The following is a 12,578-nucleotide window of genomic DNA, read 5'->3' on the forward strand; positions in this document are numbered from 1 at the left end:
ACCAAAACCAGCCACAAGGTGCTGAGTGCCTATACTGGGCTGGGTACTCGTTTCGTTTCACTTTTTTCTTTTCTTTCTTTCTTTCTTTCTTTCTTTCTTTCTTTCTTTGATGAATTTCATTTTTCCCTTATATGTAGGAACACTTACAACAACGCGATAGGTGTTTGTATTTACATGTAACTTACATACAGTAAAGTACTTGCATCTTCAGCATGCAGCTCAGTGAACTTTGGTGTGTATGTAGTCTATCTTCTAATGGGATCTCTATCATCGTAGATCGTTTCGCCTGCTTATGAACTTCATATAAGTGGACTTACACACCATACACTCTTTTTGGCTGGCTTCTATCCCTTAACTTTACGTTTCTGTAATTCATCCATGTTGTTGTGTTCCCCAGCATTGGTTTTTTATACAGCTGTATAGTACTCCATTGTGTGCGCTACGGTTTATCCATCAGACTGAGGTGTCGTTATCATCTTGTCATCATCCCATCTCGCGAATGGGGAAACTGGGGCTCTAAGCTAAGTGTTCAGCCTAGGGTCACAAGGGTGAGGTTGACAGTGAGCAGGGATTTGAACCCAGCTGCGTCCGGCTCCAAATCCAGCCCCTCACCCTGGACAACAGAGGCTCCCATGCCCCTGGAGCACTGGGATGGGCAGAAATGAACTCTGTGCCATGTGGTCATGACCTCCTTCTCCCTGAGGCACAGTGGGGAGTCAGGAGGCAGCTGCCTGACTAGCCCCGGGAGGTGAGAAAATTGCCTCAGGTTTGGCCACTGCCAATATTTATTTTCACTGTGTCCCAGGCTGATGGCGCAGGCACAGGTGTCACTCCCAGCTTTGTACCTTGAGACCTGGCCTTCGCCAACATGTTGAAATAACTGCAAACAGCCGAGACGTGGGGGAAGCATCCTTGTCCCTGAGCAGCAGCTGGCTCTCATGGGTAGGAGGAGGGAATCTGGCCTGGCTTGGGGACAGCACCTGCCCTGGCTCCTCAGAGATTAGTTCCCACAACAGTAGCTCAGATGTAACCCTCTGTGACTAAGGGTTCTGAGGCCGGGAGATCTTCTGCAATCCAAGCTTTGCCCACTAAGAAGAGGTGGGTCACCATGGGGACTCCTAGCGCTGGCCTGATCTCAAGAAAATGCCAAGGTTTTGCACTGCTCCCCAACTCTCTGGGTCCTTGCTTGTGCCTAGCAGACCAGAAGCCGGTCAGAGAAGGGTCATCCGCAAGGCAGCAGGAGGAGGTGAGGGGCCTGGGTAGTCTCCTGGGCCCCCTCCCCCTCTGAACCCAGGCACTGTTTCAGGCAGTCCAGCCAGACGTGATTAAATGGTTGGCTACGTGCAGGAGGGTAAGATCCCAGGGGAAGAAGGGCACAGGGCCAACACCCCAGGTGGCCCTGGGGCACGCTTTGCTCCGTCGATCATTAACAGAAGCCACCTCATGGCAGGCAGACAAGGGGAAAGTCCAAGGGGGAGGCCTACCCCCTCCTCCCAGGCACCGTCCTCCAAACATGCCAACCCAGGACCTCGTGGGACATGAGATCATGACACTGGAGGGGTGTGTGCAGAGTCATCTAATCCAACTGGCTGCTTCTTGTGTCCCTACAAAGTCTCCACAGGCCAAGGGAGATGGGAACTAACACCGGTCGATTTGCAGTTACTATGTGCCAGGGACTGTGCCAAATGTAGTCAGTATGCCAGCCTGCAACATGGTGGCAAAATGCAATGAGGGAGCTGGCCCGCCTGGGTTCAAATCTCAACACTTTTATCTTTGTGACCAATCAGGGAGTTTCTCTGCGCCCCAATTTCTCCATACATAAAATGAGGAGAGTATAGGAGTGCCTCCATGAGGTCACATGAGCATGTAATGAGTTGACACACACGAAGTTCTCAGACTACCTGCCACTTGTGAAGAGCTGTCTTTGCTAACTGTTCACTGGATCCTCAGCCACCTCTTGAGATACAGATGAAAACTTCAAGGTTGAGTCATCTGCCCAAGGCACAGCTGGCACAAAGAGAGCTGGGATCTGAACCCGGGTCAAAGGGTTCCATCGCCCTCTCCCTCCATGCCATGGAAGCTTCCTCCTGCCATGACGCTGTCTGTTCCTTTGGTAACCAGTGCTTCATGATCCAATGGCCTATAAAACCTATCTCGTGTCTGCCTCCCTGTTCTCTCAAAGGCCCTCCTTTCACCAGAGTGTCAATGAGCTGCAGTAGGCCCCCAAACTTCCTCCTGAAAATGAAGCTTCCTGGCCCAGAGAGGTAAGTCCTTGCTCAGTGGCCAAAGTAAATCTTTTCTTTTTGCTGCTCCAAGGGAAGACCCGTAGCCAAGGGCCAGACCATGGGTTGCCAGACAAACAGCCATGGAGGCCCTGCCCTACCAGGGCAGACCTCATGCAGGCCCCCCAACCAGAGATGCCCCAAGGTCTGGGACCGGAGGTAGGGAAGCAGTCCTTGCATCTCAGGAACTTGCTGACAAAGGCAGACCTGACCTTCCCTGCTCCACTTCCCTCGGTGTAAGCCTTACCTCCAGCTCTCTCTGCGTGTCTCCCGTCTTCCCTGCTGCAGAGGAGCTTAGAGATGAAGGTCTCCTGCCAACTCTGGGCTCACACCTCCCTCACCTGCAGCTTAGAGCACAGGCCCATTGCTAAGGCCCCTCCATCTTCCAGGATTTGGGAAGAAAAGGCCCAAGTTTCTGCTAGTTCTTTTCCCATATAGCTTTGGACGGATCTCCTCTATCTTGAAGACGTAGATGGCAGAAAATCCAACTTTGTGGTGATAACCATGCAGGGCCTGAGCGGCCAAAATCCCAGCCTGTGTTTCCCATGGAGACTCTTAGGTGGGGAAAAGGGTCAAGGCTTAGGTACAGAGAGTTTCCCAAGGCCATAGTGAGTATCTCCTTGCCTGTACAGGCAACCCCCACCCTCAAAGGCATCCTGGAGTCTATGTTTCTAATTTTGGTATCACTCGAGTGATGGATTCCAACTGAAGAAATTCTGAGCAGACCGATGGGTATGCTTAGCCTCTGAGAACCCAGCCAGTGTCACCATGAGCCAGAGAATTAGATGTCTGCCATATGCTCACCTACGCCTGCAGGGTATGAGCTCAAGGTAAACAATTAAATGTCTTTTTGCCTTTAGTCAGCAAGGAGGATCACATGCCACCACCACCACCACGCGCGCGCACGCACACACACACACACACACACACACACACTCTCGTTCCCTCTGCATGCACTGGCAGCCTGGGTTCACTCCAGTCCCAGGAAGGGCTGCTGTCCCCTCCCTCCACCAGCAGTTGCTGCCCTAGGAAAGGGCAACTGCCCCCCACCCCCAGCAGGGAAGAGTTGACAGGGTGCATAAGGTAGGTCTTCCCAAGCCTCAAGGACAGCCCAGCCAATGTCTGCTGCAGACGTAACTTTGGGAGAGATCAAGTGAAGGTAGAAATTCAGCTCACCCCCCAAAACTGAGTGCAAGGAACCAAAGGCAGCCTCAAATAGCAATATCCATCCCTGCCTCCCCGAAAAGAACGGCTCCCAAGAACCAAGAACCAGACTTAGGGTTTTCAGAAGGATCCAACCCCTCTGGCAAGCAAAATATCCCCTTCAAAAGCGGTCATCTGGCCTTGGCTGCAGTGCTTCTAGCTAGGGGGACCTGACTCTTCCCAAGATGACAACCTACCTATCCTGCCTGGCATGTGTAACAAGACTTCAGGTGGTGGGAATTCCTGATGACTTCCCATTAGGACTGGCCATTTTAATAGCCACTTCCCCCTAACAGCCCTCCAAATACAGAAGTGCAGGTCAGCTCCAGGTGGATCCACCCCCAACTCCAGTGCCCTTGTTTGGGTCCCTGACCATCTTAGATGCTCCTCTCCAAGCCTGCAATCCTTCATCATGCCCACCCCAGACAGGTGTTGAGAGGCTATAGAGTTTCAGGTCAATTTCATGTGGGAAAAATGAGCCTGCAAACACTCCACAAAGAACTCACTCAAACCCAGACTTGGTTGGAGTACCATGTGCCAGGTTCCCCCTCCACCATTTTGGCACTCCAATCACCACCCAAAGGAATGAAGACCGTAAAGTGGAGAAGACTGTGCTTCAGCTTTTGCTGAAGGCCTCCGAAGCTGCACAGGTGCCCAAGGCTGGTCCCTGGTCAATAACCAACACGCTGGGAAGATAATAGAGAAGTATGGGCTCCCTTTGCAATGAACTCCCATCCCATCCCCTCTAAGCTCAGAGACTTCCAGCATCAATGGAGGGAACTACAGACATAGGTTTAGCTGTTATGGCTGAGAAAAAAGCAACAAGCACTCCTCCTCTTCCCCAGCACCTGTATCCTATACAAAGGACAAACCTATAGGCAAAGGAAAACCACAAACCAAGTAAAACCAGCTTCACCATCCATGTTTCTTGAAAAAAACGGGGTTTATTGATTTTTAAACTGCAAATAGTCGTTACAAAAAGTTTTTTTTTCTTTTAAATAAATTCACACAAAGAAAGAGAAATAGAAAGCGACGGTAGTGACCAGCAAGAGGAATAATAATTACATTCATCTTAATGTGTGTGTGCCAGTTCTGTTTGCATTAACATTGGAAAACTCCAAACCTGGAATCCAGAACCTCAAATCTGCAATCGGAATGTCTTGAGATGGGCACGTGGAAGTCAAAGGGTTTCTTTTGTTTTTTTGTTTTTTCCCTTTTAGAAGCCATACATAAAAGTTGTTTTCCTTCTGTACTGTCACAGAACTTTTACATACATTCTCAGTCCTAGCTGAAAAGGCCTAAAGAAGAAGAAACTCAATTTGCAGTCCAACACAAAGGGGGGAAATTTCTAAAATAAATAATCCAACAGTTTTTTGCATTTTTTTAAATTAATTTTTCATTTTTTTAAAATAAAATAACCAAAAAAAGTGTAAAGTTACAAAAAATGTCGTTGAAGAATAATATATTAAAACTGTGGAAAAAAAAAGGAAAAAGACACGTCACAAAATTTTAAGATTAATATGAAGATCATAATTTAACATAAAAGAATATATTCTATGGATTTGTCATCCCGATAAATATGAACAAAATTAACAAAAAAAAAGCATAGTTTTGGCAATAAATACGTTTTGATAAGTTAAATAAGCTTTTTTATATTGATGTGCAGTGACAAGCAAAATTTTTGCTCTCCAATTTCTGAAAGTTATATGAAGTTTAAAACCCAGGGAAAAAAGCATGGCGTGAGTGCTCTAAGGATAGACCTACGGTATTCTAGAGCAAAAACCATTGAAGCTACTTCTACAGGAAATCGTTTTAAACACAGCTATTGTATGTGGAATGAATACCATTAACTGCTCACCCCTTACATGTTTTTTTAGCTTTTCTCTCATTTTTTTGTTATTTTTTTTTTTAAAGATGTCACATATGAACTGGGGAACTTTAGCACCAAAATCAAGTCTCTCATAGTCCATCTAGCTTCCCCATCCTCCCCACTTAAAAAAAAAAAAAAAGAAAGAAAGAAAAAATTAAATCACAAAGTCCCACTTATGTCGCGATCTTCATCCACTTTTTGTCTTCCTTCCTGTAGACCTACGCGAACCCAGGCAAGATTAGTCAACAGAGGTTCAGGTCGGGAAGAAAAAGGTTTTGAATGTCAAGATAGGTTTCCCCAAAAACCCAAGTCTGGCAACAACTCTCCCAAGAGGGGTGTGGGGGGGTCATGGGGAGAGGGGAGGGGAGGGTGTGGGAGGCTGAAATAAGGGAAGGTGCAGTTGGGTCGCCAGCGGAGGGAGCTGCTGGTTCTGGGTCCCCTCCCCCTCCCCCATGGGCAGAGGCTCAGGGAGGCCCACGGGTGCCCTCTGGCGCTGAAGAGGTAATGTAGTCACAGTGACAAAGTTAGATTACAAGGCACTAAATTGCTTCTGTAAACTGTTACTGCTTTTTCTTTTGTGATTTGGCACTTAAGGCGTAAGCCGAGGGGAAAAAGGCATCTACTGACAAATATGGGACTGGTCTGTTATGCATGGTAAGTGGGCTATAAAATCGAGGAGAGGGGGTTTCAAGCCAGAGGAAGCTACTGACAAATTGACTTGTCCTTATGTTGGGGGGGGGGGTCAAGAGAGGGGAGAGGGAAGGGGCATTCCAAGGTTCTGGGGGAAAGGGGTTGAGCTTAACCTTGTTAATGTAGGGGTTGTCAGGAATCAGGGAGAGAGGGAGGGGAGGGTAAGGATGGGGGGTGGAGTAGGCAGGGGGTCCCTCCCTACCCGGGGTTTAGTCATCTGAGATGGAAAGTCTGCTGAAAATGGGCAGGCGTCTTGAGTTGTCCAAGGTGGGGGAATCTGAGCCACTGTGGCTGCTGCTGGAGCTGCTCAGATAGCCCTCCTGGTCCGAGAGAGAATCCTGAGGGCTGGGGGGAGAGTCAAACATGTGAGGGGACTCGGACATGGGCCGGAAGAGGAAGGTGGTCGGGGAGCCACCCCCGGGCAGCCCCATGCTAGGGGCAAAGAGGTTCGCCAGCTCCTGGCTGGAGAAGGCGAAGGGATTATTGGTGCCATCTGGCAGGGTGGGTGAGCCCAGGAGGTCATCGGCGCTCAGGATGGGGGGTGGGGTGATGGACGTGGGGCTGTCCAGCAGCCCTGTGGCAGCGGCGGTGGCAGCGGCACTGGGAAACCCAGCAAAGCTAAAGCTATGCTGGAGGCGGGGACGGTCAGCGGAGAGGTCCCGGGCCCCGGCCAGGGCGCGGCGCTCCTCAGCGTTGTGGATGAAGTGGCAGCGGGGCCCATACGGGCAAAAGCCGATGGTGTGGAAGGTGCGGCACAGCTCCGTCTTGTACTTGGGGTGACGGGTCAGGCTTCGGAGCTCGTGGATGCCATGCGCGAACTGGCACTTGTCCCCGTACTTACAGGCGCCGTTCTCCTCGAAGGGGCGGCACAGCTCCGTCTTGTAGCGGCTGGAGTTGACCTGGCCGCTCCCTGGCTGCTTCTGGGTGGGCAGCAGCCGCTCGCCCCCTTCTGAGAAAGAGCGGTCTCGGAAGCGGCTGTCCCGAGAGCTCAGGGCTGGGGCCGGCTCGCCCTTGAGGCTGCTGAGGAGCTGGTTCTGGTGGAACTTGGAGCTGGGCAGGGTGACCGAGTGCCTCCGGGGGAAGCCCCCACCGGCAGGGGTGCCCACCGCCTTCCTGTCCAGCAGGCAGCCCCCTGCACTGGGAGTACTGTAGTTGAGCATCTTGTTACCCTGGAGGGAAGAGAGGGAAGAGAGAGGATGGTTGGTGACAAAGGCCATGTACCAGGGCCAAGAAAAGTACCCCTAAGTGCAGCCCCCTCCACAATCGGAAATGCCCCTTGTGTCTCTAAGGAACTACCTCTAACTCAGCCCTGGCAAGCCCCCTCCCACAAACCAGCCACCTAGCTTTACTTTGGCCCCATGCATAAGAAACTACAAAGTCCTAACCTATTAAAAATTGTTATACATGCACCCTACTCCATGCAGACCCCTGGAATGCACCCCCATATCCTGTCTCCAAAGCTACCACTTTTATCCATAAAATCTAACTTTTTTACCTCCCCAGTAGATTCCTCAGCTAAAAAGATCTCCCGTAACTCCGACTTCTCTAGATTCCCCTTCCCCCAAACAAGAACAGGTAAACCTCAGGAGACTCCAAGCACCCTCCTTTTAATCAGTCCCTCCTTGATTGACACTCCACACAAACAAACGCCTGGGTTCCCAAGACTCAACTTCCTCCTTCAGAAAGGTTCCCTTCCTTTGGCAACAGGTTTCCAGACTGCCTTTGCTTTACTTGCTAAGAGGAGGGAAGAGGAAGGGTCAGGAGAAATCCTCCATCTGGGGTGGGGGGTGGGGGCAGGAGAAGGATGGGATTCTAAAATAAAGTTCATTGCCCCATGCCCTGGAAAGAGGTGCCTTCTACAATGATCTCCCCACCCCCTCCACTGGGAAGATGCCTTTGCAGTTAGTGTTCTGGCTGCAAGGGCAGGCTTGGATAAGAGCGCCAGTGTTTAATCTTTAACGCAAAGCTGCAGGTGGGAAGGAAAAGGAAAGCACCAAATCCCCCCACCCGCCTCCCAGTCAATAGTAGATTTGGGGGGAGGGAAGCAGAGCCACCACAGACAGGTTTCTGTTCCAATGGTATACCCTGGTCACCTGCCCAATCTGTACCCAAGATTCGGAAAGGGCACAAGCTGGGGACCAGGGAGTTGGCTCCCAGCCCATGTGGGTGTCATTGTGCAAATTCTAAAGTTGGTCCCTTAGGATCAGCTGCAGGGGCTCGGGAATCTGTAACAGCAACCACCCCACAGAGCGGATTACAGGAACCAAGTTGAGAGCCCGGTTCCCAACAATAAGGTTCATTTAAAAAGTCTGGGGGGGGGGGCGGGGGTAGGGAGCGAGGGAAAGAGAAATAGATCAAAGAGTGAGAAAGCCGGGAAGAGAAGGAAGGAGTGCAACAGAGCTCAGGTTAGCTGCCAGGGCAACTGGAGTTTGGGAAAGCCCAGAGAGGGAAGGAAGCTGAAATTCAAACTTTTTTTGATGTTGTTCTTCAGCTCCTCGGAGTCCCTGCACCCCAACCCTGCAGCCCTGGGGCCCTGGCAGCTGGGCCGACTGGAGAAGCAAGCTGGGAAAAGAGAGCGACATGACCCAACGTGTTTAAAAGAAGGCAAAACACTTTAGCAATTAAAAGTAGCCTAGCAGCTCCCCGCTTTCAAAGTGGGGAGAGGGGACGAACATAATCTAACACCCAAAGGCTTTTGCTGTGTACACTTAAACCGCATTCATGGAAAATTGTGTTTAAAACCTTTTTTTCACACCAGCTGGCAAGCTACGCTACTTAAGGAGGCCCCATTAAATCCTTCCTCGCAGAGCCCCTTGAGCTCAGGCCGGCATTTTGTTCTCCAGGCCCCCCTCAACCCCCTCGGAAAACAGGTAAACGGGTCAATCCTAGTACCATTATCACCCCAAAGTTTGCAGTACTGTAGGCGATCCCAGAAGGAAGCCTGGACGAGCTGGGGCGAACTAAAGTCCTACTGCAAACCCGTTCTGCAACATCCTTTTGAATCACAACTCTTGGCCTTTTTCTCGCAGGTTCCCAGCCCTTCCACATCAGACATCCCAGTAGAGATGTCGTCCGGAGACTCACTTCCCCAAGGGGAGCCCCTGCTGACCCCACTGGCTGGCGGTGTGGCTGGAGACTCGAACCCCTCCCGGCGACAGCGAGACCCAGAGCGCGCACAGACAAACCGAGCAGACCAGCGAAACCGGGCTCAAACAGCACATTACGGGCGACGGAATCACCAAAAAAAAAAAAAAAAAAAAAAAATGGTCCCAGCAAATGACCCGCATCCCTCGGGCGGCCCCGCCACGCAAACTTCGCCCCCCAAAACTCTGATCTCCAAATTCCCATGCAGTAGCCGCCAGGACCTGTTGAAACTCAAAGGGTGGGAAGGAGAGAGCCAAATTCCTTTAAACTGGGGGGAAAGTAAGGCGGAAAAAAGAACCATCTTGCCTCTCTTCCTCTCCTTCCTACTTTCCAAGACCTGAAGTTTTGAGGGTTCTTTCTTTAGGCAAAAGAGGAAAAAGAAAACTTTGAAAAGCGAACCCTCCGCCCCACTCTACCTTGCATAAAACTTCACTCAAGTCGAAGATGGTGGCAGACACGAGGGTGGTGGTCATCCTGGGCGCTCGCACGGGGCAGGGACGAGGATCTGGTGTGCCGCGAAGGTCCCGGTGCGGGGAAGGCGCAGCCTCCGGCTCTCCGGTCTGGAGTCCCACACGCCTGCTCCCGGCGCCCCTCGCCTTTCTGACTCTCCCCGACTGCGGCGCGCGAAGCCCAATTTATAAAGTTCAGATTTGGTGGACCGGGGGAGGAGGAGCTTTAAACTTATTTAAATGAGGAAGAGGAGGAAAAAAAAGGTGATTGACACTGAAGTTGAATCAGCCATGCGGTCAAACTCGGGAAGAAAAAAAAAAAAAGAAACTTTCAAAAGGAAGAAGGGGGAGGGGAAACGAGGAAAGAAGGCTAAGAAAAAAAAAAAAAAAACCAACTGCAAGCAGCGCACAACTTTTTTTTCTTAAAGAGGAAAAGTTTCGAGTCTCTCGCTTGGCTACCCGGCGCTTGGGGCGCCCCTCTGTGGGGCCGCGCGGCGCGAGGGGGAGGGGCGCCCCCCCCCCTTTGTCAGCCTGCGAGCGCGGCTCTGTGACATCATTCATTCCACCCTCTTCGGGGTTCTTGTTGTTGTGTTGTTGTTTTTTTGTCGGGCAGGAAGGCGGGCTCGACTTTCTCTTTTTGCAGGCGGGAGCAGAACCCGTCCTTAGCGCCCGGGCTGCGGTTTCCATCTTGAGCAGATCTCCCCTGAAACTTCTCAAAGTGCCCTCCACAACTTAACTCTTTTCCCGAGTTTTCTTCCGCACTCGGCTGCCTTCCGCAAACCAGGCGGGACCAGAACATCGGGAATTTGGGACGCAGAAAGCATTCGGGTCTAAGGTTTTTAGTTTAGTTTAGTTTTTTTTTGTTTGTTTGTTTTGTTTTTTTTCAGCAGGTCGTGGGGGAGGTAGAGTGGTGGGGGAAACTAGGGAGAGTTTTTCCCTGGGGGGGACCGGGCCCGGCCGGGAGAGCGCAGCACGGTTTCGCGCGCCGCACGCGTCTACACTCTCCTGTGCTTCGCAACCGAACGGCGGGAGGGGCAGTAGCGAAAAAGACCACCGCCCGGAAGGATTGCTTGCTTAACAGGCTTGGGAGTGGGATTTATTTCACGCATTCAACCCTTAAACTTTTTCAAAAAGAAAACATGAATCCTCATGAATGTCCTTTCCAATCCGCCCTCCTCGACCCCCCCCCCCAAACACCAATAACGCACAACTTTCCACGAGCGCTCTGAACTATGGGACACACGCACACACCCCTAGACGCTTGAACAATGAAAAAAGTTACTTTGGCAAGAATGAAGGTAAAGAAATGGGGGAGGCGACACTTTTAACTTCTTGTTGCTTCTCCCCCGCCCCCACGGGAACGGAACATATGGCTTGTCACGCTGCGCTGTTTGGGCGGGATGGGGGGAAGGGGGCATGGGATCTTCCAACCCCCCCCCATAGATTATTACTCCTTTTAAGACTGTAATATATTTACTGTTAGCTTCAGAGGCCTCTCCTTCCACCCAAATAAAAAGTTGTTAACGTGTCGCCCACGGCCCCCGGGTGCTGGAGCGAAGACCCAGGCGGAAATCGCGGGGCTGTGTTTCTTTCCTATTTCCCCGCGTGCCCGGCCGCCTCCTCAGCCCTCGCACGTTTCTTCCCAGCACTCAAGGCGGCCGGGTCTGTTATGAAACCCCGTGCGCTGAGTGGCTAAGAGCGGGTTCCATTGCGATGTAATTAGGTCACCCCATTATGAGCACGTTTCTTTGGAAAGGACAGGGCGGGCGGAGCAGAGCGCTCGAGTCGCGCTCTCACCACCACCACCACCCACCCACACACACACACACACTCACGCATTTTTATTGCATTTCTGGTGTATTCGTCAACCTCCGAGCAGACCCAGGGAAACCTTCCAAATCACAACTGTTTTAGGAACCGGTTATTTTTCATCTTTGCGAAACACAGAACTTTTGCTGCAACCACCAACCTACGTGATCCCAGCCGGGTCTGCTTTTATTTGGCCCCTCTGACTTAAATTGATGGCCCCCATTTTTAACCCGGCTGCTGCCCCTTGCCTTTCCTTCTGCTGCTGTCCAGCCGCCTGTTGCTTCCCTCCCCCTGCTCCCATATTTCAGCTTTTCTTGAAATCTGGCAAGCGCCAGAAAGGGAAATAACTTCCATCCACCTTAATTTAAATCACTCAAGTGTAGGTTTCTTTCTTAAAGGGGTGTTTGCTCGCTCCTTTACCCAGCTCCAAGAAAGGGAGGGGGTCGTGCAGTTTCTTGGTGATGAGGTAATGAGTTCCAGATTTCAGGACAGAGCAGGCTGCGCGTTAAAACCACAAGGTTAGTCTGCGTCCTGATGTGAAGCTATTTCGTCCTTTTATCTGCCTCCCCCCCCACCCCAAAAGACCCATTGGTCTTTAATTCTGGTGGGTTCGCGAAGCTCTGCTGGGGGGATGGAGGAGGGGTGGAAAAGCGAGGGAGAAGGGGGACCCGGAGCGGGTGGGGCCGCCTGCCCGGCCCCAGGCCTGGCCCGCTGTCCCCCCCCCCCCGCCCGCGGCTGCAGGACTGGCTAGAAGCACCATCACGCGGCCCCGGAGCCGCAGGCTAGCTAAAAAGTCTTTTTTCCCAACCCCCCCCCCCCCCAAGAGAACTCCGATTCCTCGAATTTCCTCCGCTTTTCCAACTCCCGGCCGCCTCTCCCCTCCCCCGTTCCCGGGGCGCGGGCAACGCGGGGCGGCGGCCAGCCTGGCCCGCTCGCTCCGGAGTTGTTTACCGGCCCCGCCGACCCACCGAGTTTGTTCCAGCTCCCAGAGCCTGCCTCTATAATTAAACTCTTTTTTAATTGTTGGGTTGAAACGTCATTTCGGGGACTTTCCAAGGGTGAGGGAGCCGAGGGGAGGGAGCGAGCCTCCTTAACCCTTCGCTGACCCGGCGGGCCGCAGAGTGGCGTCCA

At 51.9% G+C, this 12,578-nt stretch overlaps 1 protein-coding gene across 1 annotated transcript; it reads right to left on the minus strand.

Annotated features, from left to right (window-relative positions):
* Positions 1-5,000: 5,000 nt before the first annotated feature.
* Positions 5,001-9,944, minus strand: ZFP36L1 (ZFP36 ring finger protein like 1). The gene is made up of 2 exons (XM_042943594.1): positions 9,606-9,944; positions 5,001-7,214 (listed from the first exon to the last, which is right to left on the minus strand). The coding sequence occupies exons 1-2, from the start codon at positions 9,660-9,662 to the stop codon at positions 6,255-6,257; spliced, it is 1,017 nt and encodes a 338-aa protein (XP_042799528.1). The 5' UTR covers positions 9,663-9,944; the 3' UTR covers positions 5,001-6,254.
* Positions 9,945-12,578: the final 2,634 nt, after the last annotated feature.

This window comes from Panthera leo, chromosome B3 (genome assembly GCF_018350215.1).
Source record: "Panthera leo isolate Ple1 chromosome B3, P.leo_Ple1_pat1.1, whole genome shotgun sequence".
NCBI lineage: Eukaryota > Metazoa > Chordata > Mammalia > Carnivora > Felidae > Panthera > Panthera leo.

Bases quoted from the DNA above. Each gene is read 5' to 3' on its own strand.
- ZFP36L1 (XM_042943594.1), bottom strand. From the start codon at position 9,662: ATGACCACCACCCTCGTGTCTGCCACCATCTTCGACTTGAGTGAAGTT. The intron at 7,215-9,605 runs GTAGAGTGGGGC...TCTTCCCTCCAG, and splicing joins TGAGTGAAGTTTTATGCAAG to GGTAACAAGATGCTCAACTA.